This window comes from Momordica charantia (assembly GCF_013281855.1).
Source record: "Momordica charantia cultivar OHB3-1 chromosome 4 unlocalized genomic scaffold, Mcharantia_2.0 BLBB01000004.1, whole genome shotgun sequence".
Lineage (NCBI taxonomy): Eukaryota > Viridiplantae > Streptophyta > Magnoliopsida > Cucurbitales > Cucurbitaceae > Momordica > Momordica charantia.
In genome coordinates, this window is record NW_028275162.1 from 21,285,309 (window position 1) to 21,307,666 (window position 22,358).

At 34.0% G+C, this 22,358-nt stretch overlaps 4 protein-coding genes across 4 annotated transcripts; 1 reads left to right on the forward strand and 3 right to left on the reverse strand.

Moving 5' to 3' along the window:
- Window positions 1-1,460: 1,460 nt before the first annotated feature.
- On the forward strand, window positions 1,461-3,057 carry LOC111015597 (defensin J1-2). Its single transcript, XM_022290677.2, has 2 exons — window positions 1,461-1,618; window positions 2,697-3,057. The coding sequence occupies exons 1-2, from the start codon at window positions 1,564-1,566 to the stop codon at window positions 2,870-2,872; spliced, it is 231 nt and encodes a 76-aa protein (XP_022146369.2). The 5' UTR covers window positions 1,461-1,563; the 3' UTR covers window positions 2,873-3,057.
- A 472-nt stretch (window positions 3,058-3,529) lies between these two features.
- LOC111015572 (Pentatricopeptide repeat (PPR-like) superfamily protein) lies at window positions 3,530-5,486 on the reverse strand. The gene has a single exon (XM_022290643.2). The coding sequence runs from the start codon at window positions 5,448-5,450 to the stop codon at window positions 3,660-3,662; it is 1,791 nt and encodes a 596-aa protein (XP_022146335.2). The 5' UTR covers window positions 5,451-5,486; the 3' UTR covers window positions 3,530-3,659.
- Window positions 5,487-9,577: 4,091 nt separating this feature from the next.
- Window positions 9,578-11,221, reverse strand: LOC111015681 (Protein prenylyltransferase superfamily protein). The gene has a single exon (XM_022290778.2). The coding sequence runs from the start codon at window positions 10,927-10,929 to the stop codon at window positions 9,904-9,906; it is 1,026 nt and encodes a 341-aa protein (XP_022146470.1). The 5' UTR covers window positions 10,930-11,221; the 3' UTR covers window positions 9,578-9,903.
- A 4,626-nt stretch (window positions 11,222-15,847) lies between these two features.
- LOC111015557 (PPR containing protein) lies at window positions 15,848-21,234 on the reverse strand. Its single transcript, XM_022290628.2, has 9 exons — window positions 21,113-21,234; window positions 20,669-20,957; window positions 20,204-20,327; window positions 19,735-20,076; window positions 18,964-19,126; window positions 17,889-18,012; window positions 17,513-17,578; window positions 16,965-17,216; window positions 15,848-16,143 (listed from the first exon to the last, which is right to left on the reverse strand). Exons 2-9 carry the CDS (start codon window positions 20,849-20,851, stop codon window positions 16,042-16,044), a joined length of 1,356 nt encoding a protein of 451 aa, XP_022146320.1. The 5' UTR covers window positions 20,852-20,957; window positions 21,113-21,234; the 3' UTR covers window positions 15,848-16,041.
- Window positions 21,235-22,358: the final 1,124 nt, after the last annotated feature.

Genomic DNA, 22,358 nt, shown 5'->3' on the forward strand with positions numbered 1-22,358 from the left:
ATCTGGTTATCTGGGCCAACGTATATTGTTATGGGCCTGTCGTCGAATTAAGAGTTGGGACGCGATGGGTTCGAGTCGGCATGCATCGTGGTCGAGACGGGTTTTCTGGAGTTCTCGGTCGGGGGGTCGAGAACTGCTCGACATCGAGAAGGGTCTCGCTGCCGACCACTAGTCGGTCAGGGGGCCGACTTGGGTCGTCGAGCACCGATCCCCTTTCTGCTTCATGCCTTGTCTGGGCTCTTCCCCAGTCTTCTCTCGCTTCACTGGATCTTCTTTTTCTCCCTATAACAAAACATATTTAATTTCTTATTTTCATGAGAAAGAGATCCATCGATCATATTTGACAAATTAAAATTTTGATTTTAGGAAAACATAAAATCACTTAAAATTAATTTTTAAGGTATCACTTGGATGGTAATTCTGAAAAATCAATTCAATTAAAATCTGTTTTTTCAATTCTACCCCACTCTCAAATACACCCTTATGGTCTTGGATCCAAAGTTAGCTCAATAGATATGTGATTTGAGATTCAAAAGTGCTTTTAGATTAAAGCACATGATCATCAGCACATTATAAAGTTTTGGCTAACCTTTTTAAAGCTTAAAGATTTTCGTTTGGGTTATTGTTTTTATAAACAGTGTTTACACTCTGTATGGCTTGTGAAAACTGAAAAAGAGGCGAATTTGGTGGGGCAAAAGGATTGAAGGACAGCTCAAATTAAGCATAAGGACCAGATCAGATCTCGTGCTGCGACAAAACCTTGTGGTTTTATGACTCACTGATCTTTATTACCAATCTTCACCTTTTTATCATTCTTTCTTTTCTGGATCATTCTTTTATCACACGTTGTGTTTTCTCTCAATCTAACGTATTAACATCTCTGAACATGTCGATATTTCTATCTATATTTTTAGGAGTGTTAAAAAAATCCGACAACCTGACAAATCCAACTCAAACTATAAAGGTTGGGTTGGATTAGATGAAGTCTCGGATTGGATTGGGTTGTGATTTTTCCAACCAGATCGGATTGGATTGGCTCTCGAATTTAACTTTTAAAAAATCGTGTCAATCCAAACAAATCCGAATTTATGCTATTTTTTAATTATATATATGCATAATTAAAAAAATTCGAGTCGGTTTAAGGTTGACCATCCAATTCAAACTCGCAAATTTGGGTTGGTCCCAAAATCCCTTCTAACCCGACCCAATCCAACCCGTGAACACCCCTATATATTTTTATCGATTCGACGTAAAGACGAGAGATAAATCGACATTTTCATAGTAATGAAAAAAATTCAACGAAATATAAAAGTATAGAGATCATATTAATATTAATTATTTTAAACTTATTGAAAAAGGTTGAAATATATATTCGTTAGTTTTTAAATATTGTTTTAGGAATTTTTTATTTTTACAATCTTTTTTGTGTCATGATTGAGGCCTCGACATTTCTATATTAATATTTAAAGCCTTGCTGTCATTCCTTTTATATATAAACCCCTTTCTTCTCTTCACTCTCTCTCCTCACCGAACACAAAACTCATCATCTCTCCCTCTCTCAATATGAAGTTCTTCTCCGCTGCAATTTTCCTGCTCGCCCTGCTGCTTCTCGGCACTGGTTTGTTTATTTTTCCTTTTCTTTTTTTTTTTTTTTTTTGGTTAAAGAAAATCTTAGTTTAATCAGTGTAGCAAATTCATTCAAGAATTTGTTAATTTTCCTAAAGATTCTTTTGATGAGAGATTTAACCAAGACGACCCAAAGCAAGAAAATAATACATATTTTGTCGAGTTAAACATAAACATGTAATTAGTATTAATATTATGGAGATGGAGTTTTGAATTTTGATATTTATTTTTAAAACATAAGTTTTTTTTTTCCTTTTTATATTTGATTCCATAACTATATATATAATACTTTTTTAATATATTTTTTAACATGTTTAGCTCGTTTCAAAATCATAACTTATTGCAACCTGAGAATAGTTACACTGATTTCGGTAGCTATCACTAAAATTCATGAATTTGAATCCTCACCCAATTTTATTGTAGTAAAAAAAATTATAATATATTAAATTATGATTTTTTTACAGATATTAAATTACGATTTTAAGTACACATAACATCTAATTTTCTAAGCTTATTTCGTCTTTTCTCAAATTATTTAGTTAACATTATATTCCATTTTAGGTATATTGAGGAAAAGAGAGAATTTGCATACACTTTTTTTTTCTCTTTTCAGAACTTGTAATCTAACGACTTTTTAAAAAAGAATAATACAATGACTAAATGGAATCATTTGGCCGAGATGAGCTTAGCTCGATAGGGTTAATTAAGACATATTATTTGATATATTTGAATATCTACCCTTTAGGTTGTACTTGAATTCATAATAACTTAAACTATTACAAATGAGAAGCCAAAACGTTTAGAGTTGTATTGTTTAATAAGTTTTATGGATCTATTACACAGTTGTCTAAGACTAATTATACACAATTTTAAAAGTTAAAGAATTTAATAGACAAAATTTCAAAAGTCAAGAGATATACACGTGAATTTTGATAATTTTTTTAGTGAAATTAAATGATTGGATCGTTAGATGTTTTACCACTCATTATTATTTTTAAAAAGAATTCTTTGTTTTAACATTTAATAGTAGTCATGAGATAAATGGTAAGTTAGTATTTGGTTGGGAGCAGGAATGGCGCCGATGGTTGCAGAGGGAAGGACATGCGAGTCTCAGAGCCGGCACTTCAAGGGGCTATGCTTTAGTAAGAACAACTGTGGCCATGTCTGCAAAACGGAGGGCTTCCACGGCGGCCGTTGCAGAGGCTTCCGCCGCCGCTGCTTCTGCACAAAGCACTGTCTTGAATGAAACCATCTTTTATCTCAAATCGCTTATGTCTATCACTCAAAACAGATCCTTTTTTTTTCTTTTTGGTTTGTGGCGTTTAAGAATAATAAAAGTGGCCATCTTTCGCCACTTGTTGCTTTTTATATGCGTATGTTGTGTAAGGTTTTGGTTTGAATTAATTAATGCAATGTTATTTGTAATGGTAACTTTGTTGTCTACTTTCGTAATGTTATTCGTCATGATTTTTATTTTTAACAATAATGAGGCTCACAAAAGTTCATATTCAACTATGGTTAAATGAATTGCTTTCCATCTTGTTCAATTTAATCCGCTATATATACAAAATGATTTCTAATCTTTTTTAAATATCTAATGTATTAAAAATTATTCACGAGGTCCTTCCAAAAAAATAGTGTCCAACATTTGTCACTAAAAAATTCATGCATCATTATATTGTTACTTTTTATATATATTTTGATACATTGATATATCGCTTGAATACTATTTGATACGTCAAACTCATAACACGTTCCTCTTGTCAACAAAATCCATTTCTTTCATATTTTATGTTCAAGTTACATAACTAAATATTCAAATATGTTAGTAAAGTAATAGCTTGACACAGCAACTTTTTATTAACATTCGGACGACCTAATTGAGAATTTTTTAAGGATGATATTGAAGATTTTAAAAGATTAAGAATCAAATTATTGTTAATTTAACCCAAAAAAGAAAACTTACTTACAATAACCAATCACATTCACATGGGTTTATGATAATTTTGTTCACTCTTATGCTTATGCCATGTTTAAACAAAGCCTGATTTTGCTGCATAATGATCTTGCAACCATTTGGCCTGCAATTGCAACCCAGCATCCATCAAAGCATTCAAGGCTGACCTATACAGCCTCCCATCCAACCTTGTTCCTTCTAAGTTCATCTCCCTCAGAAGCTTCACCAGCTCATCGACCCGACTCGTCTTCGAGAACACGCTGACCATGATTCCCGCCATCGCCTTATCGATGGCGCCCCCGTTCATCCGAAACTCGACGTAATATCTCTCGCATGTCTCGAATTCTTTTGCCTTCACATAAGCACTTATGATACTTGTATAGCTAACCTTATCAGGTGCTATCTTTCTGCGCTTCATTTCCTTCCATAGCTTCTCAACTTGCTTTAAATTTTTGGCTTTTCCATGCATCTCCATCAGAATGTTGTAAATCCAAACATTTGGCTCACACCCTCTTTCTTTCATCTTTGCCAACACCCTCATTGCATCCTTCAACCTCCCTGTTTTCCCATACATTGATATCAAACTAGAGTAAGCTACTACACATTTCTCAAACCCCTTTTCCTCCATTTCTCCAAATATGTCCTCTGCGTTCGAGTACAGCCCGACGCGGCAGTAGGCGTTGATCGCTGAGGCGTACGTCACTTGTCCTGGCTCACACCCGTCGCCGATCAGCTTCTCGTAAACCGTAACCGCTGCGTTATAGCCCCTTCTCGCAGCGTAGCCATTGACGATTGCGCAGAAAATACAGTCAGACACTCCGATTTTCGAGCCCTTCATCATTTCCACAACCTCAAGTGCCTTCTCTAATGACCCTTGTTGAATATACATCAATATTAGCTTTAGAAAAACTGCAGGGTCTCTCAACAAATTCTTGCTTTTGGCCTCTTTGAAAAGGTCTTCAGCCAATTTGACTTCCCTAATGCTAGCAAAAGTGCATATCAAAGAAGAGTAAATGGTGTAGTCTTCTGCAATCCCTTTCTTTCTCATATCTCTGAAGAACTCAAGCGACTCGAAAACACGCCCTGATTTCGCCAACGACTCGCAAAGAATCCCATAAATCTTACTCGAAAAGGGCGTTAAATCCGATATCCTACTCTCAACTTCATCAAACAGTTCCCTAACTCTCTGAGAATCCCCAAGTTTAAGGTAAGCTTCCATGACCCTACAATAGCATCCAGAATCGGCTTCAATTTTCGCCGATTTCAACCGCTGGAAAACGAGGATAGTGCTCTTGAACATATGAAGCTTATTGTAGCCTCTCATAGCGGCCTCAAAAGCAGCCGCAGCAACATCACCATCCGTTTCAAAAACCTCAAGCAGAGCCCTAACAATTTTGAATTTCCTACCTCTAACGCAACTACTAACCAATCTACAACACGTATCTCTATCAGGGCAAACCCCATAATCCCTAAAATCTCTAGAAACCGAAAAAATCATATCCCACTTCTTGGATTGCACCAAGTACCTGATCAGATGCCGCAAAGTCGACTTCTCGGGTCTGAACCCTGCCCTCTTCTTCGCCTTGACGTAGCAATCGTAGATCGAATCCTCGGTTCCAGGATCTTGGGACGAAAACCCAGATAACAAATGGTTCGAATCTTGGGGATTGGAGGCGGGAGGGGCGATGGGAGATTGGTCAAGGATTGGGGAGGGGCAGGAGGAGGAATTGAGGTGAAGGGATCGAAGATTTGAAGAGGGGAGAGAGAAGAGGAGGGGAAGGTTGGAGGCGGGGAAAGTGATGAGATGGGATTTTGTGAAGGAGTTAATGGGAGGAAGGGAGCAATCGGGAGAGGCAGTGGCGGCCATGGGAGACTGATAAGCTCCGACGGAGGACAGGGGAGAAAGAACAGAGTGCCACATAATATATATACCTTATCCGGGAACATCTTGTCAGCCACTGGAATTCTGCCAAGTGGGAAGTTTTTGGACACAAGGAGTGGATGTTCCACGTAAGCATTGTAATTCCTCCATCAAAAGCGCGAGCCTCATTCCTGGGCCATGTGGCCTCACAAATAATAAAAATAGAATGAATATATATATATTAACTTCAACGGGAAATTTGAAATTTTAACCCCTCCAATAATTCACTTTGGATTTATAACTTCATTTAAAAAAAAAAAACTAATTTATGACCCCACTCTCCCTTATTTATTAATAATTTTATAATTTTTAAATGTAAAATTATCGTAGTACCCTCACGTTTCAAAATCAACATCTTCCTCCACAAATCTCTCTACAAATCTTTATTCCCTCCACAAATTTCTCACAATAATTAATTCCAACCTTAAAAAATCTAACTTTTAAGAAAAATATCTAACTCAAATAGTAAATTAAAAGTTTAATATGGAAAAAATAAAAAAAAAAACGTAATAATTACATAATTTGTGCGAATTTAATTACAAAAAAGTCAAAATTACAAAAATCTCGGGAAAATATTGCATTAAATACTAAAGATTTAATTGATAACAATAGGCCCAGGGGGAGAAAATGCAAAAAAAAAAAAAAAATTCTGGAATTTGGGATCCCAGTCCGGGTTAGAAGGATCACGGTCCAGGATTGAACCATCCCGGACCGGGATTGTAGAAACCCGGACAAGGTTACTATTCGGTCCGAGATTCTGCAATCCCGGACCGGGATCCTTCTAACCCGGACCGGGATCCTCCAATCCCGGTCCCGGATCCCAAATTCCAGAATTTTTTTTTTTTTTTTTTGCATTATCTCCCTTTGAATTCCAGTTTCTTTTAGCCTTTATTGTCAAGTAAATCTCGGGCATTTAATGCAATTTTGACACGAAATTTATGAAACCTTAATTTTTTTTTTTTGTAATTAATTCCGAACAAATCTTATGCATTTATTCTTGGATTATGCAAATCTTTTTTTCACCCTAATTTACTTATTGGAGAATTTAATCTACGGATTTTTTTGTGTTGATTCGTTTGTTAAGTAATAAATTAATCTATATTAGATTTATATTAGATTCAAAATTAAAAAAAATGCCAATGGTTGAGAGAAAAGATTGGTGGATAATTTTACTTAAAATAAACAAGGATATTTTGGTAATTTTACAAAGACAAAAAGTAGAAAGGGGACAAATTAAAACAGGGTCACAAAATTAGTTTTTTTTAAAAGGGGTCAAAAATCCAGATGAGTTATATAATGGGGTTAGAAATCTCAATTTCCCAAGTTCAACAGCAGTAAATTTTATTTTTATTTTTCAGAAGGGACGTGGATTACTTAATACTTTTTTCATTAAAAATATATATGTTAAGAAAAAATCAATACAAATATTAAAACATAAGGATCAAGCATTTCATTTTTTTAAATGAGTTAAAATTTATTAATATGAATATTATGTCTATATTAATAACATTCGTTAATATTTTTATATTTTGTCTAAATTTTTATGATAGTATAAAGATGTCGATGTAAAATATAGGACCTATGAAATTTAATATCCTACTCCCTAGTCTTAAATAGTTTAGGTACAAATTATCTTTTGGTTGAATAGTTCTTTTTCTTTTCCATAAGCTTAAACAACACTTTTGTTTTTTATACTCTAAGTTAAAATAGCGATTTAACCTATGATGAAGAGGTAGGCATAATTAATTGTTGAGCATAATTGACAAAGTATCTTCTCTTTTTTATACTCTAAGTTAAAATAACGATTTAATTTATGATGTCGAGGTATGCATGATGTATTTTTTTTAGTTCAATAATGGTAGAAGTTGAGATTTTTTATTTCTCAAAATCGATGTCATATGGCTTACGCTTATAGATCTCTATAATCGAGACTCATTGCCAACAGCACTGTGTCCAACGTATAACTCAAACACAAGATCTCATGATAGGTGATACTGCAAGGAAAAGAGATCTTACGGTAGGTTATACCACAAGGCCCCAAGTCCTTGTCATTGTGTCATCTTGAAGAAACGTAAGAGTTAGGAATTAAATTATCAATTTTAAGCAAGAGTTTTATCCATTATTCGATGTTTGGGTTGACAATAAAGCCTTTTGCTCAACATAACCATTAAATTTTAGATTTAAAACATCTTAATTTTTACTGGGATAAACTATATAAAATGTCCTTAAATTATGTAGTTGTTTTCAAATTTGTCTTTAGTATTCAAAAAATTACAAGTTTCACTATGATCTTTGGTAAAGTTTAAATTGTTAGTAGGTTACGGACCAAATTGAAACCAATAAAATGATAACAAAATGTCCCTAACATACGTAGTTGATTTTAATTCCGCCCTAGCTCTAAAATTTTCAACATTAATCCCAATTTTTATTTCCTCCAAACATTTTAACAAAAATTGCAAATGTAAGATCTTTTCAAAAATAAAATTAGAAAGTCAAGGATAAAACCGAAGCTTTAATATGCCAAGTACAAAATTAAATCCAATTATATCATTTCGTATAATTTATAGCCTCAATTATCTTCTTTAAGAATGAAAATTCGATCTCAAACCTCACCCATTTAACAATGAAGCAAAAATTGAACGAAAGAAAAAACTGACATGAGTATAAAAGTTTTAATTATTTCCCGAATTTCTTTTAGCAAAGAGTAAAAATAGTGAGTTACTCCTTTCACCGTCAATTGGTTTTGAGATGGAACCCCATGAATATAAATATGGTATTAGAGCCCAAAACGCTCAAACGAGCAAGCGGTCCAAAATTGGAATCTGACCAAAATCAATGAGCCAAAAGAAATCTTGAAGGGATGTTAAGGATCCCACATTGAAAAGATAAGGAACCTACCAAGAATTTATAATATAAGTGGACTATTCATCTCATTACCAATTGTGTTGAGATAGAAACCCATGAATATCATAAGTACTATTCACTAAGCTCGGGTTGACTTCCAGTTGCATACAAAGTAGAAAAGTTTGCAAAATCATGAAAGTTGATCCCAACAATATATAATTTTCTAACAATCAGAAACGTAGAAATGTTATATCAATTCAATATAACAAAGCACAAAAAGGGGACAGAGAGCAAGGATGTTACAAAAGTTCCTTCAACAGACATTAATAAATCATCATAACCATAATCATAGTAAGAAAATCATACAACGTCACTACAGTTGGCGTATAATTTAGCAGCAGTTAAATATCTAAGTTAAAATCAGCCACCAACCATCATCATCATTTTCAAAGCACAGACATAATTTTAGACACTGTATCCTTGTACTAATGATCAGTCTCATTTATTTCAAGCAAAATTGCTCTTATCAAACTGATAAATAGTGATAAAGATTGAATTGCTTACCCCAACCAACCTTCTTTCTCAAATCATCGTGGAAACTTGCAGTGGAAGTGAAAGCGATGGATTCTTCCTCATCAAATTTGAAAAAGAAAATGAACCCCCTTACCATAAGCCTACTCTAAAGCATCCAGAATTGTCTAAAGATTTGGATAATCAATTAAGAATCTAAGATCACAAGATATATCCCAAAAAGACTATTAGTGCAAGACAGATGCAAGCACGTACTTGTACTCTAGGTAAAAAAATACTTTAATTTCCTCAATCTCACATATTGACACAGATCTAAAAGAAAGAGACAAAATCAGATCTAACAATTTTATTTTCACTTTTTATAGTAAAACATATTAATGGCTTCTTTGAAAATCGCTATGCTTTTAAGGAAAGATAAGCATACTCTTCTCACAACCCTTCCTTTGAAACTACCATTTGAAATTAGGCAGAAAAGTCCATGTGGAACTCTCCCATAAGGATGAGCAAGTAGGATGTTCTCTCTCTCTCTTTCAAGAAATATTTGCCCTTCTCTCAGGAGATGATTTTTCATTCTTATTCTATCTTATTTTCATGAAGGAAATAATCATTTCTATACATCGAAGTGCAAGAACAATTGTAACAATACAAACGAACTATAGCTATTATTATTTTGAAACAGAAGTCAACACACAACATGATAAACTACTAACGGAGCACCTTTCTGCATTTATTCCAACTAATGTGAGTAGTCTAATACAGTATCATCAAAACAACTGCATAAATTAGCAAAATTTATGCTTCATGAAAGGGAAAACACCTGTCCTCATAAAATTCAATTTACTCCTATTTAATCCCGCAAATGAACTACATATGCTTACGGCAGATCAGACTAAGAGTAAGAAGTGCTAAATGACAATAATCAGCAAAAGAAAAAAAAGGAAAAAAAAAAAAGTATCACCTTAAATTCGTTTACTCATCTTCTATTTTCCAAAGAGCCCACTTATCTGATCATCGTGGAATGACTTTACTTCTCATCAGATCCAAAAATTTTCATCCTTGACAATGGAGTCCGTAGGTAGCCATCAACCTCAAATTTCTTTGGAGAGAGCTCCCTGTACTTGGAGAATTGCTCTCTGGCCTCCACATTCTTATCAAGCAAGCTATAGATCATTCCCTGACAAAAGTAAGGCCTAAAGTCGTTAGGATCCTCCTTCACCAATTCTTTATAACTCTTCAAGGCCTCCTCTACATTCTTCTGCAAGAACTGTATTTGAGCCATTATCAACTTCACATCCCTAGCTTCCTTCGCTTTGTTTTCATCCTCAGCAATTCTCAGAGCCTCTTCTAACCGCCGAAGCACTGCCTCTCCTTCCCCACAACGGTCCATTAACAATGCGTTTTCAAACAATGCTTCGAAAGACAATGGATTCACAGCCAAAATTTCTTCAAACACATCTCGTGCATTTTCCGTTTTGCCCATCTCGCCGAGTAATCTGGCCATCAGAAATTTCCACTCGGTCACCGACGGCTGAGCAGATACCAACTGCTTCAAGATTTTCAGAGCCTCCTCATCCTCACCATTTTCGAGCTTTTGCTGCAGGAGAGACTTGAGTGCCTCGACAGCTTCAGAATTCGATTCGAGAAAATCGTTCAACGGCGAGGATTGCTGCCTGTCCCGGTCCGAGTCCTCAACCACCTGCCGATCTTCCTCCATTCTGGAAGCTTCCTCCGCCACCGCCGCCGGAGACTCGGCTCTTGCAGGCAAATGCGAGAACTTCCCCACCATGGTGGCCGCAGCACCAATGAGAATCGCAGCTCTGGCATAGTTCCGGAGGCATTGAACAACAGGGTGGTTCCGGGAAGCGTCCGGAAGGGGAGCAGAGGAAGCCCTAACCCTAAAACGTTGCACATATACAGAATTACGAGAAAGGGGAGCAGCAAAACGAAGATTTGGGGGTGAGACCGGTTTAGGTTTAGACGCATTGAAATGGAAGATGGATGAAAGTGAGGAGGAAGAGGGTGAAGACATGGCGGCGAATGTGGAGCTCATGGTTCCGGCGAGCGGCTACGAAGGAAGAGAGCGAGAGAAAGAGGGGTTTATGGCCGGTCGGAGGATTTCTGGTGGTTGAGTTTGGTAGACGATATTTTCAAGAACAAGTGAACTGTACACTTTGGAGGGAGCAAGAGGGAACCTTTTGGACCCCGATCGCAAGTTATCGAAACCTACCTCCGGCGGCGCCGCCGTTGGAATCCCGACTATTAAAACGATGTCGTTTTGTTATCTGCTAGGGCTAGTTGGTTCCACTGTTTTTCTCGCGTGTGGCATTTTTGGTTCTGAAAATAAAAATATTATTACTCGCATAATTTTGCCATTGAATCTCTCTTTGATCCGTTTCATTTGATCCCCCCTGCTATGAGATTTTTTTTTTTAACATTCAGACGAAAATTAAAGGTTTTTTCCTTTATTTTTTTTTTTGCAAATTAAAATGGTTGGGTTCATGGTATAAAATATCCATCATTTCCATGGTTGTTTCCATCATATACTATTAAAAAAAAATCGATAAGATATAGAAAATATTAAAAAAACTATATAGGCATGATATTAATATTAATTATTTAAAAATTATTTAAAATATTTATTTGTTAATTTAAATATTTTTTACAAATTTTTATAACATTTCTAGAAATAACCATTAACGTTGATATTTTATCGATATTTCTATCGACGTTTTCATGAAATTGAGATTTCGACATTTTCATCAATGTCGACAGTTAAAACTTTGATTAGGTTATAAATAAATTCTTATGACTCCAAAGTGAAGAAAAAATTTTTCTTCACGTGAGTCATTTTAAATATTTCAAATTACGTTATTTAAATAATTTATTACCTTGGTCACAAACTAAGATAAGAAAGATTATGTTATATTTAAATGTACTTTGACCCAATTAGATTAACAAGAGTATAATAAAGTACAAACACATTTCGTTTAGAATATTTGGTGATATTCAAATTTGAAATTTTAGTGGATGACAATTGTATTTTATGATTTTGTAAAAGAAAAAAGGAAAAAAAAATTGTAGTATGATTTTGTAAATATGGAAATTTCAAAAAAAAAAGCACCCACCTGTTTAGACATTTTATCATTGTCTATGACTATGTGAGTTGACACGTTGTGAGACAGAAGAAATTGCCGCCAATTTACTATTTTAGTCTTTTCGTAAATGAGTTTAGGTTGTTATTTTTTTTTAAGTATACCATTTAAAATTGAAACATAAATAACATTATTTTAATTACTACAACTATACATATTTTTTAAGTTCAATAATTTGGAATACACAATTTAATTTCTAGTCTTTACCAATGAAATATATATACACACATTATTTTTTTTAAAAGGGAAAAATATATTATTATTTAGGAAAAATTTGCAGGTATCGGGGAGCGTGCATGTTCTATAATTTTATCTTATCTTTTAGATAGAAAAACGAAAACGATGTATGACTGATAAGGATGTAAAAGAATGGGAGGGTCCAATACTACTACTACAATAATTGGCTCAAAATAATAAGAAAAAAATTATAAATTTAAATACTATTTTAACGTCCGTGCTTTTGATTTTTGTTCATTTTAATCAATATACTTTTCAAGACATCAATTTTAGTCTATATACTTTCAAGTTTTGTTCATTTTAATCTTTATACTTACAAAAAATCTGCTTTAGTTCAGTTCATGTACTTTTAAAAAATGACTATCTTAATTCTTATGGGTAAAATTTAACATAAATTTTATATACAGTAAAAATTGTTTGATACAATTTTATTACTACACTTCAATTAATACAATTTTATGGCTACACTTCAAGAAATTTTATGAAATTTTATGAGTGAAATGTCCAGTTAAAATTATGGTAAGAACCTTTGCAAAAAAAAAATTATGGTGAAAAGAAATGATATATAAATGAAAATGAAAACATCCTAATAGTCACTTTCAAAGGATTTTTTTTTAAATATTACTTATTATTAAATTTATTCCAAAAATATATCACTTACCAAACTATTTTTGTTATTGATTTTTTTTTAATACACAAGTTGTGTCTCTGTATTTTGACCACCTATAAAATCTCTTTACCTATAGGGTACTCTCAAGATTTTCTTAATATTTATTTTTTTAAAAATTCAAATTAAATTTAACTAACAAAATCTTTAAAAATATATTTTAAAATAAAATCTAACAATCTATTTAAAAACAAAATCTTAAAATAAATTAATTTAATTAATTAAGCGTTCAAATTTTAAATTAAATTTATCATTAAAACATTTTAATATCATGATACCTCCCCATAAATATTAATAAAAAATCAGAAAACAATGAGTCGATGATGAGAAATTGTCATGTGGAGACTTAGAATTCAAGTATAAATGTCACAAGCAGAAAATAAATTTTAAAATTTTTATTCATAAGTTGTGAGTGATTGCCGAAACACTATTGGATTGCAGACCTTTTTCTAAAATCTAAGGTACAATCATCCGATCAAATTTTTAAAAAATTAGAGTTTGTTTATAATTTTAATCTTTAATAAGAATTAGTTAAGAATTTGTTAGATTTTTCATACCTAAACATAATTAAAGTTTGTTTTTTAGATTGATTTTTTTATAATATTTTTTTTAAGAATTTGTTAGGTTTTTTATAGTTAAATTTAATTTAAAGTTTGTTTTCTAAAATACATTTTTTGGTTTGTTTTGAGATTTTGTTAGATATTTTTTTAGTTAAATTCAATTTGATTTTTCTTTTTAATTGCCATGTCGGTACAGAGATTAAAAAAAACAATAAAAAATCATCTGTTAGAGATGACCTATAAGTGGCCAAGAGACGACATGTTGTGAATTAAAAAAAAAAAGATACACAACTTATCGAAGATGACAACTTATGGATTTAAAAAAAAAATCAAGAGATTTGTAGCTGCCACCTCATATATTATCGACCACCTATTTTGTGAGCATTATTCTTGGAAATAATTTAGTGGATGATATATTTTTAGAATAAATTTAATAATAAACAATAGTAAAAAATAGTAAAAGAAGTCTCGCCTTTAAAAGTATAGGGATTAAAACAAATGTTTTAAAAGTATAAGGACTAAGTATACAAAAGTTAGAAATACAATAATCAAAATGAATCAAAACCAAAAGTAGAGGAACCAAAACCGTCTCTAGACTAAGATTCTATCAAATGAGTGCCTTAAAAAGCCACAAACCGATCAAATTTATCAGATCAAGAAATCGACAACTATCAGAAAAATTCTTCCATTTATTTTTCAACCCAAACTTCCCAAATGAAGGTTTTGCAAGCATACCGATATAGCTTTCATTTTAAAGTAGGTGCCCTTCAAGAGTTGACTTGGGAGATTCATAATGTTCACCGAGCATACAGCAACAAGAACCAAATTCTTTAACAATACTCATTCGAACAGACAACAATGAAAGTAAGCAGAAAAAATTTTAGAGTGATTTTTGAAAAAACTACTTTAAACTCCTATATAGGGATATAAGATATCTCCTCTATCCCTGTATTTACTTTGAAGCTGGAAAAACAGACTGTGGAGGATCCAATTCCAGGCCACCTAAATTCCTGACATCAACTTTCTAAGCAACTCACTCTATACTCTCTTTAATGAGTATGAGAAACTATTTGGCAAGAAACGGCAAAACCATTTGAATTTCAAATAATGACAGTCTCTCCTCAGATTAACTCTCTAACTCTAGGAAGATATCCTTCATGTTCCTGTTCTTCAAAATGATTGCCAAGTGTCAAAACTCTGATATGATATTGACAACATTGTGTTTTTTCTTTTTTCTTTCAATAAGAAAAGAATGCTTTCATTGAAAAGAAATGAAAGAAGGTCTAAAGGACATAAAAAAAATAAGCCTGACAAAAGGAGACCGGCCTATATAAAAGGCCTCGGTCCAAAAGAATAATCTCTAATTAATAATTACAAAAAACCTTCGAGACCGACACTCACAGCGAGGAATAATAATATTTCTAACTTCCTCCCAAGGCCTCTCAACCCCTAAAAATTCTGCTACTCCTCATGAGCCAAAAGCTGTACAAAATAGCCAAAAATATATAAATAAATAAAAATGGATAAGCCTGCCACAAAAAACTTTTTCTATCCCGAAAAGGGGGAAAGAGCAACATTTCCTCCATCATCGTGCAACACTCTCTATTGAGAACCAAAGAAACCCGACCCTCAAGGGTCAACCTGGTTGGCAAGAGCTTGAGATCTCTTGGTCACACTGGCTGAGAGGTCTCAAATTCGAATTTTCCGATGGGCTTAATACCAAAAACTCTTGGATCCAAGCCCTAGAGCAAGTGCGGGTGCCATTTGGTATAGGAAAGTCCATCCTCAAGGGTCAACTTGATTGGCAAGAGCTTGAGATCTCTTGGTCACATTGGCCTAGAGGTCTCAAGTTCGAACTTTCCGATGGACTTAATACAAAAAACTCTTGGATCCAAGCCTTAAAGCAAAGTGTGGGTGCCCTTTGGTATAGGAAAGCAAAGTGTGGGTGCCCTTTGGTATAGGAAAGCAAAGCTTTCACTCCCAATTTAAAAAAAAAAAAAAAAAAGGCTAAAGAAACCCCAAACACCTCCAAGAAATGATTCCAAATAAATCGGACGAACTAGCAGATCCACAAAATAAGATCTAGAGGCATTTCAATGATATGACAACATTTTTTTCGGTTCGATTTTCAACGATCAGATCAAGGCATTCAGTATGTTTTCAAGAATGCTCTTGCAGCAAGCTACGTTAAGAAAGGTTCTTCCATGAAGTCCTTGGGCTGCAAGAGAAGCCAAGAAGGTGATGATGCCTGTATGTAGTGTTTTTAGGAAGGAAACTTTCGCTATACTTTCTTGGCATCCGAATTCTCTTCTGAAATCTTTAAGAAATATACAGCTCCAATAACAGTGCACGTTTATGGGTAAGAGTAATTTCTATATTCATTCCTTTCAAAAGCTGACATCATAGCTATGTATATCTGTATATTTGAGATCTAAATTTTATGTACGAGGACTGCAGAAAACTTAATTTCCACTAACTTGACGAGAAACTAGATACAACAATGAGCTTTTTGGAACTAACTAACAACGATCATTATACAGCACACGTCAAATTCCTAACCTCTTAACACCGCACTCTGAGCAGAACTTAGAGGTTTCTCTTAAATATGGAGCTCCACATTCATCGCAGAACTTGGCAGGGCTTGATGGCTGCAAATATGAGTATTTCAGAAAATATTACTGGATAATAGAAACCTAAGCTGCTTCCCTTCTATTAGATATTTTAGCAGAGAAGTTGAATTATGTGGCCAACATCAATCAATAATTAACGTAAAATGGACTCGAAGAAATCCAGAGTTCATATTATCAAAATATAAGTAGCACAACATCAAGTAAAGAATTTTATGGCACTAAGACGTCAGGATACTACATTAAAATAAGCAGGGGCACCCGGAGAAATGCTGAGAATTATTTTTTAGAACATTTGAAATCTTGAGAAACATTGTATGATTCTCTAAATCACTCTTCTGGCAGTCGACTGCCCCAGCTATGCAGGAACCAATAAAGCATTATGGGGCAGCTTAAAGTTTAACCTGTCTTATCAGTCAGCATGTAGATAAAAACTGCACAGTTTCGCATAAAAAAATTTTTGGTATGTCCGGCTTACAATCTGGAAACGAAGTTGCAAAAGTAGTTTATTTTTATGTTTAAAATTGTCCAAAATAAAGAGAGTTTTTTCTTTCCGTTGCGTCATCCAAGAACTTAGTTGTGATAGTATCTTAATAACATTTATGGGACCACGACCAGAAGTTCTCATAAAAGGGGTAATCCAATATCATATTAATTAAGACCAGACAATTACTGTGAGAGCTAACAATTCTTAGAAGATCTTACCCCCAAATAAAATTTTTCAAAAAAGAAATTGAAAATATTTCATAAGAAATTGAAAAATGAAAAACTGCCCAACATTCAGCTGACGAAAATAGGGAAGCGGATGATCTTAATTTGGGGGGAGGGGGATTTGAAATTACCAGCCCATGATGCAAGCGCCCACCAACAACACCAGAAAGAGGTTGTAAGCAAGCAATGTGCTGTGACATTGTTGGAGAATGATGAGTATGAGAAATATCCGGTAACTGTGAAGGTTGACCACACTGATGATTGTGAGCGAAGTGGGCGGTATGTTGACTTTGGTGCATGGACTGATGATGATTCTGCTGGATAGACTGAAATTGAGGCTGATGCGGCAGTTGTTGGATATGATGTTTGCAGGGTGTCTGTTGCTGAATTTAAAATTGCGGAAGAGTCAGGCTTTTGGTTGTTAGGACATCACAGAAATGCACACAATATAAATTACTCTCTCCGACAAGAATATGGACACAGCCCCACCATTTCCTAAACTAAATGTTCTTTAAACAAAAACCAGACTCTTAAATCTTTTACTTTCTTCTTTGCATCTCAATAAGTAAAGAATAGGATGAATTCTGTAAGAGGGCATAATGATCAAAATTAAACCAGATTAATCCCCAAAGAGAAAAGGTACCAGTCATAAAAAATTTGGTGAGAACAAAATTCTTACTTCACTTAGAGAGCGGAATGTTTGACCAGTAGCCAGAGTGGAAGAATTGTCACTGCTGGAAAATGTCTGAAAAAAATACACCAGACACCAGACATTATTTTCTCCATGAATAATTCAGTCAGGCATGACAAAAACATTTGTCCTTGAAATAAATACATACAGGTCTAACATCTCTTAATTTATCAACAAAATAAAGAAAAAACGATATATCTTGTTTGACATCATTTAGATAATACCAAAGCTATAGCTATGATCCAATTTTTTTTCACAGTGCGAGAATACATTATGGAAAATCACCTGCAAAATGCATTTATGCAAAATATTTCCGGGAGATATAAAAATGGATAAAAAATATTGGAAAAATTACTATGCTTACATTCAAACTGGAAATGCTGGACACAGAGTTTGCCACAACTCGCCTATATTTGTGTCTTGGTGAATAGAACTTGTAGTCCTGAGTAGACACAGCTACCTCACTGCGACCTGTCAATCGTCTAAACCTACACAATGAAGCAATTTAATCAGCAAAATGTTGACCTAAACTGGAAATAGAAATCAAAATACTTGCTACCGATTCTTGGAGACAGGTGAATAAACTCTGTTCGCATCTAGATTTTTCTTTGCAGGGATGGCCAAGTCTTGATTATCAACAAAACAAAATTTGACCAAATAAAAGGAAAAGGGTATTCTGAAGATCTTGAGTTACATTTTTCCCAAGGATTGAAAGGATTTTATTGCTCACTCTCTCAAGTAGTCCAGGATGTTCAACTAAATGGAGGAACAAGGCAAGCGACTCTGCAGATTGGTTTGTAGACTCCATCTGCATTAATAATATCAACTTCACTGCCCTTCAGATGGGCTCCTAATATGGTTAAGTGGTTAGATACCACAACCCCAACATCCTTACAATGGTGGACCTTCATATTACACGGTCATCTTAATTCAACCTTTTGATGATAATGTAGATGCCATGTAAATTGATTGTAAGGACTGTGGAATCTTTTCAGTTTGACTGAATAAAAATTGTTTAGTTTGTTCTTCAAAAAAAGTTTTCTTGTACCTTTTCTATTAAAAAAATAGTTCTGATATCAAATATTTTACTTCTTTTCACTGTGAACTGTTGACATAATAGATATATTATGTCTTTTAACACAATGCCATCACAATTTTTTTTTTATTTGATTAGAAAAAACAAGATTTTCTTAGGACATGGTCTTCACTCTCCAGCAACCCATTGCTTAATTCTTATTCAATCACAATTAGAACTCAGGAATAAATATTTTGCCAGGCAAAAGAGCTAGTATAATACAACTAAAGAAAAAGTTCTGTACAATTTGTAAATTAAACAGATTCTGGGAAGCTAACCGATGGAGATGTAAATAATGATACTGGGAACTTTTACACTAATAAAAAATTTAAAAAATTATGTAAAATTATACTATTTAACTTACCATTCAGCATCTTCCATAGGCATTCTATTTGGTTTTTCAACAATGTCTAAACCATTAACTACCACAAAACGAACCCGCTTTTCTTCTTGAATTACTAGCTCTGGAAACCTAGTCCTTGTTTCAAGAGAAGTGGCAAGTTCTCTTCTCTTATATGTGCAAGGGCCTGTTCGCAATACAATGTCATTAAGATACAAGAAGTAACTTCATTAAAAATGAAAATTTATTACTATTCCTTAAAAAATATATATATATAGAAACTAGTTTCATCTGGCTGCCACTCAATCAAAGAAGCCAATTTCCAAGTATTACACTCTTAAAAAATAACTGCATAGTGCTATCCAAAAAATAACTGCATTGTGGCTTGTTTGAAAACAGTTTTCTGTTTTATTATCAAAACTATTTTAAGAATTGCTATTGGATAATCTGTAAAAGTTAATATGCCCATTAAAACCACTATTTACAACTCTACAATTTTGGAAATAACAACTTCATTTGTTTAACAAAAAACAGGTTAAAAAAAGAGCAATGTAAACACATTTTCATTGAACTTCAAAAACAGAAAACCATTATGAGAGTAGTTGCCAAACAAACCCTCAATTTCCAGAAATACTACCACTACCATATTGTTCTCCCCTGCAGGATTTTTTCACAACAAAATAATCACTGGAGAGAGGTAAACCTAAGGAAAGGAGAATACTCCCCCCACTGCCCCTCCCCCCCTCTATCCTAAGCTGTTCGTCTGAAACACTGCTATAGAGTAATAGTTTGTACCTTTTTTGGGGAATTTCTGAGCCAGTTTTCTGTACAAACCACCAGCTGCTTCAAGGGCTACCCCAATAGTTTTATCACGGATGCCACTCAAGGAAGCAAGCCTCAGGTTTGCTTCACTAACAAGCGTTTCATACATATTTGCCACATACATCAAGGGTAAGACATATTTTGGATCCCCCTCATACTGGACCTCCTTTGTCTTCCTCTTTGTCAACTTATCCTGTCCAGACTGAGAGAGATAATCATTATCAGTCTCAGCCACTTCTGTCACATGATCATCAATAAAATGATCCACAATGATCTGCAGAAATCTTGCTCGTGCTGCTTCAATAGGTGCAATATCTGGACCAAAACTAAGCTTTTATCAATTTATATTTGGTCTAAACAAAAGCCCGTGAAGGCCTAGCAGAGGTTGAAGTCCAGAATTCCTTTTAAGATAAGTGATAAGTTTCAGATATGTCGACAATACCCTCTATTACTAAAGAGTCATATGGCAACCTGGAAGACCCACTATTCTCGAGACTGGAGCGATCTTCTTCTACTCCCACATCGTGAAGGGGTAATGAAGTTCTGTAGGATTCGTGTATGCAATCCTACAAAATGCAATCAAAAGGCATGAACAACTGTACAGTTACAAGAAAGCAGCCGCAACTCAGCAAAAAAATTCGTTATTTAACAGTTGATGAAGCGGAATTTAGCTCTAAGACAATGAGAGGACGTGCTGATTAAGATGGAAGCATGTAACTGCATAAGGGCTTTTATGTTAGAACAAATAATGGAGGGAAACAAAACATTGACCTTGAATTTATGAACATCCCAACTTTCCGTCATATCATTAAGTGATAATTAACTTCGTGACTACTAGAATTCAGAGGTAAACGAGAAATAGCCATACGACAGAGAACGAAGAGTAAAGGGAGACAAGAACACTAACAACAGCACTGGAATCATGGTCATCGTCCAAGCGATCTTCAGTGACGGCGTCGCGATCAACGTCGCTGATGGCTGCAATATCAGAAGGGCTTCCATCCACGGTGTTGAGATCATGCAAAGCGCTGCCGATGAACGAATTCGCCGTTCTGAGATCGTAGCGCTGCACTGGAACTCTGGTAGTCATATCGGTGAAACAAGTACAAGCATCAAACACAGAGAACAGCTCCCAACACAAAAATACCGTCTTCTTCTTCGTCTAAACCTGAACCAGTTCGCTAGAAGCTCATTGCCTGTGACAGGGAACAGAGAAAAATGAGAAGAAGACATTGATGGAGGACGATTGAAGTCAATTTCTGCTGCGATTGTGAATTCGAAAATGAGAAGCAAAGTTTTTAACGGCTATGCGAAGAGATGGGAAGAGGGGGAGAGGGCGGGGAATCCATACCCGAGGCTGAGACCGTAGCTGAGCTTCCGGGACGACCAAAGCCAGTTTCGAAACCTAAATCTGATATCCGCACCACCTCCCAAAGCAAAAACCCAAACAAGTCCACTACAGTGGTACAGATTCCGTGCGGCCGACCTCACCTTTATATCCGTGCACTCTTCGTTTTAGTCTTTAATGAATGTTTGTCTCCATTATTTAAACATTTTTTAATTTAATTTTTATATTTTAACATTTTAAAATTTGGTCTCTACTTATTGGTGTTTTACATCAACATAATATATAATAAATCTGTGAAATTTAGAGGGGAAAAATTTATCAAACTCAAATTTTTTATTTCACTAATTTCTTAGAAATTTACATTAACATTTTTTCTTTTTTAAATTTTTATCGATTCATTAAATATTACATTTATAAAGTTTATCATCAAAAAATTTTAATATTTATTGATGGTGGACGACTAAATTAAAACTTTTAAAACATCAAAAATAAATTAAAAAATACTCCAACATTAAGAATTAAAACATCTATTTAGTCTGATTGTTTTTTCTTAACAAATGTTACATTACAAATTGGGAAAATGCAAGAAGATTTGAACTTTACCATTAATTCCCTCACACTCGGTCTTTCCCAAGCTTGCAATCTTAAAATAAAAAAATAAAAAAAATAAAAACATGTTGGGGAGAGGATTCAAACTTACAAGGTATATGTCAACTACCGTTGAACTATGCTCACTTTAACATATGTTTAGGAGCTAGGATAGAAGAAGTTATTTTGAAAAAATTGATATAAGTATAATTAATTTTTCAAAATCATCCTCCAATGATACTAATTTACCAAACATGATCAATGAAAATATTAGTGATTTTGGCCACTGTCAAACACACCCTTAATTATATTTGTTACCAAGAAATATAGCATAAAATTTAGATTAGTTTAATAATATCTATTGAACATTTGTTAGTGGCAAAACCGGTGAATAAATATGTATACATATACTTTACTATTATTATCTTTTAATTTATATTTTAGGAACGAATTAGGTATTCTGACTTGAGATTAATTAGGTCTTCTAACTCAGAGATGAATTAAGATTTACCTCCAAGACTTTCATCATCATCTACGAGTGTTCAGAGTAACTCACCTAGTCACATAAAATGATAACCATACCATGGTTAACTCTCTCTCTCTCTATATATATATATATAAATTACTCTAGCCTTATTTTTAAATATTGATATTTGTATGC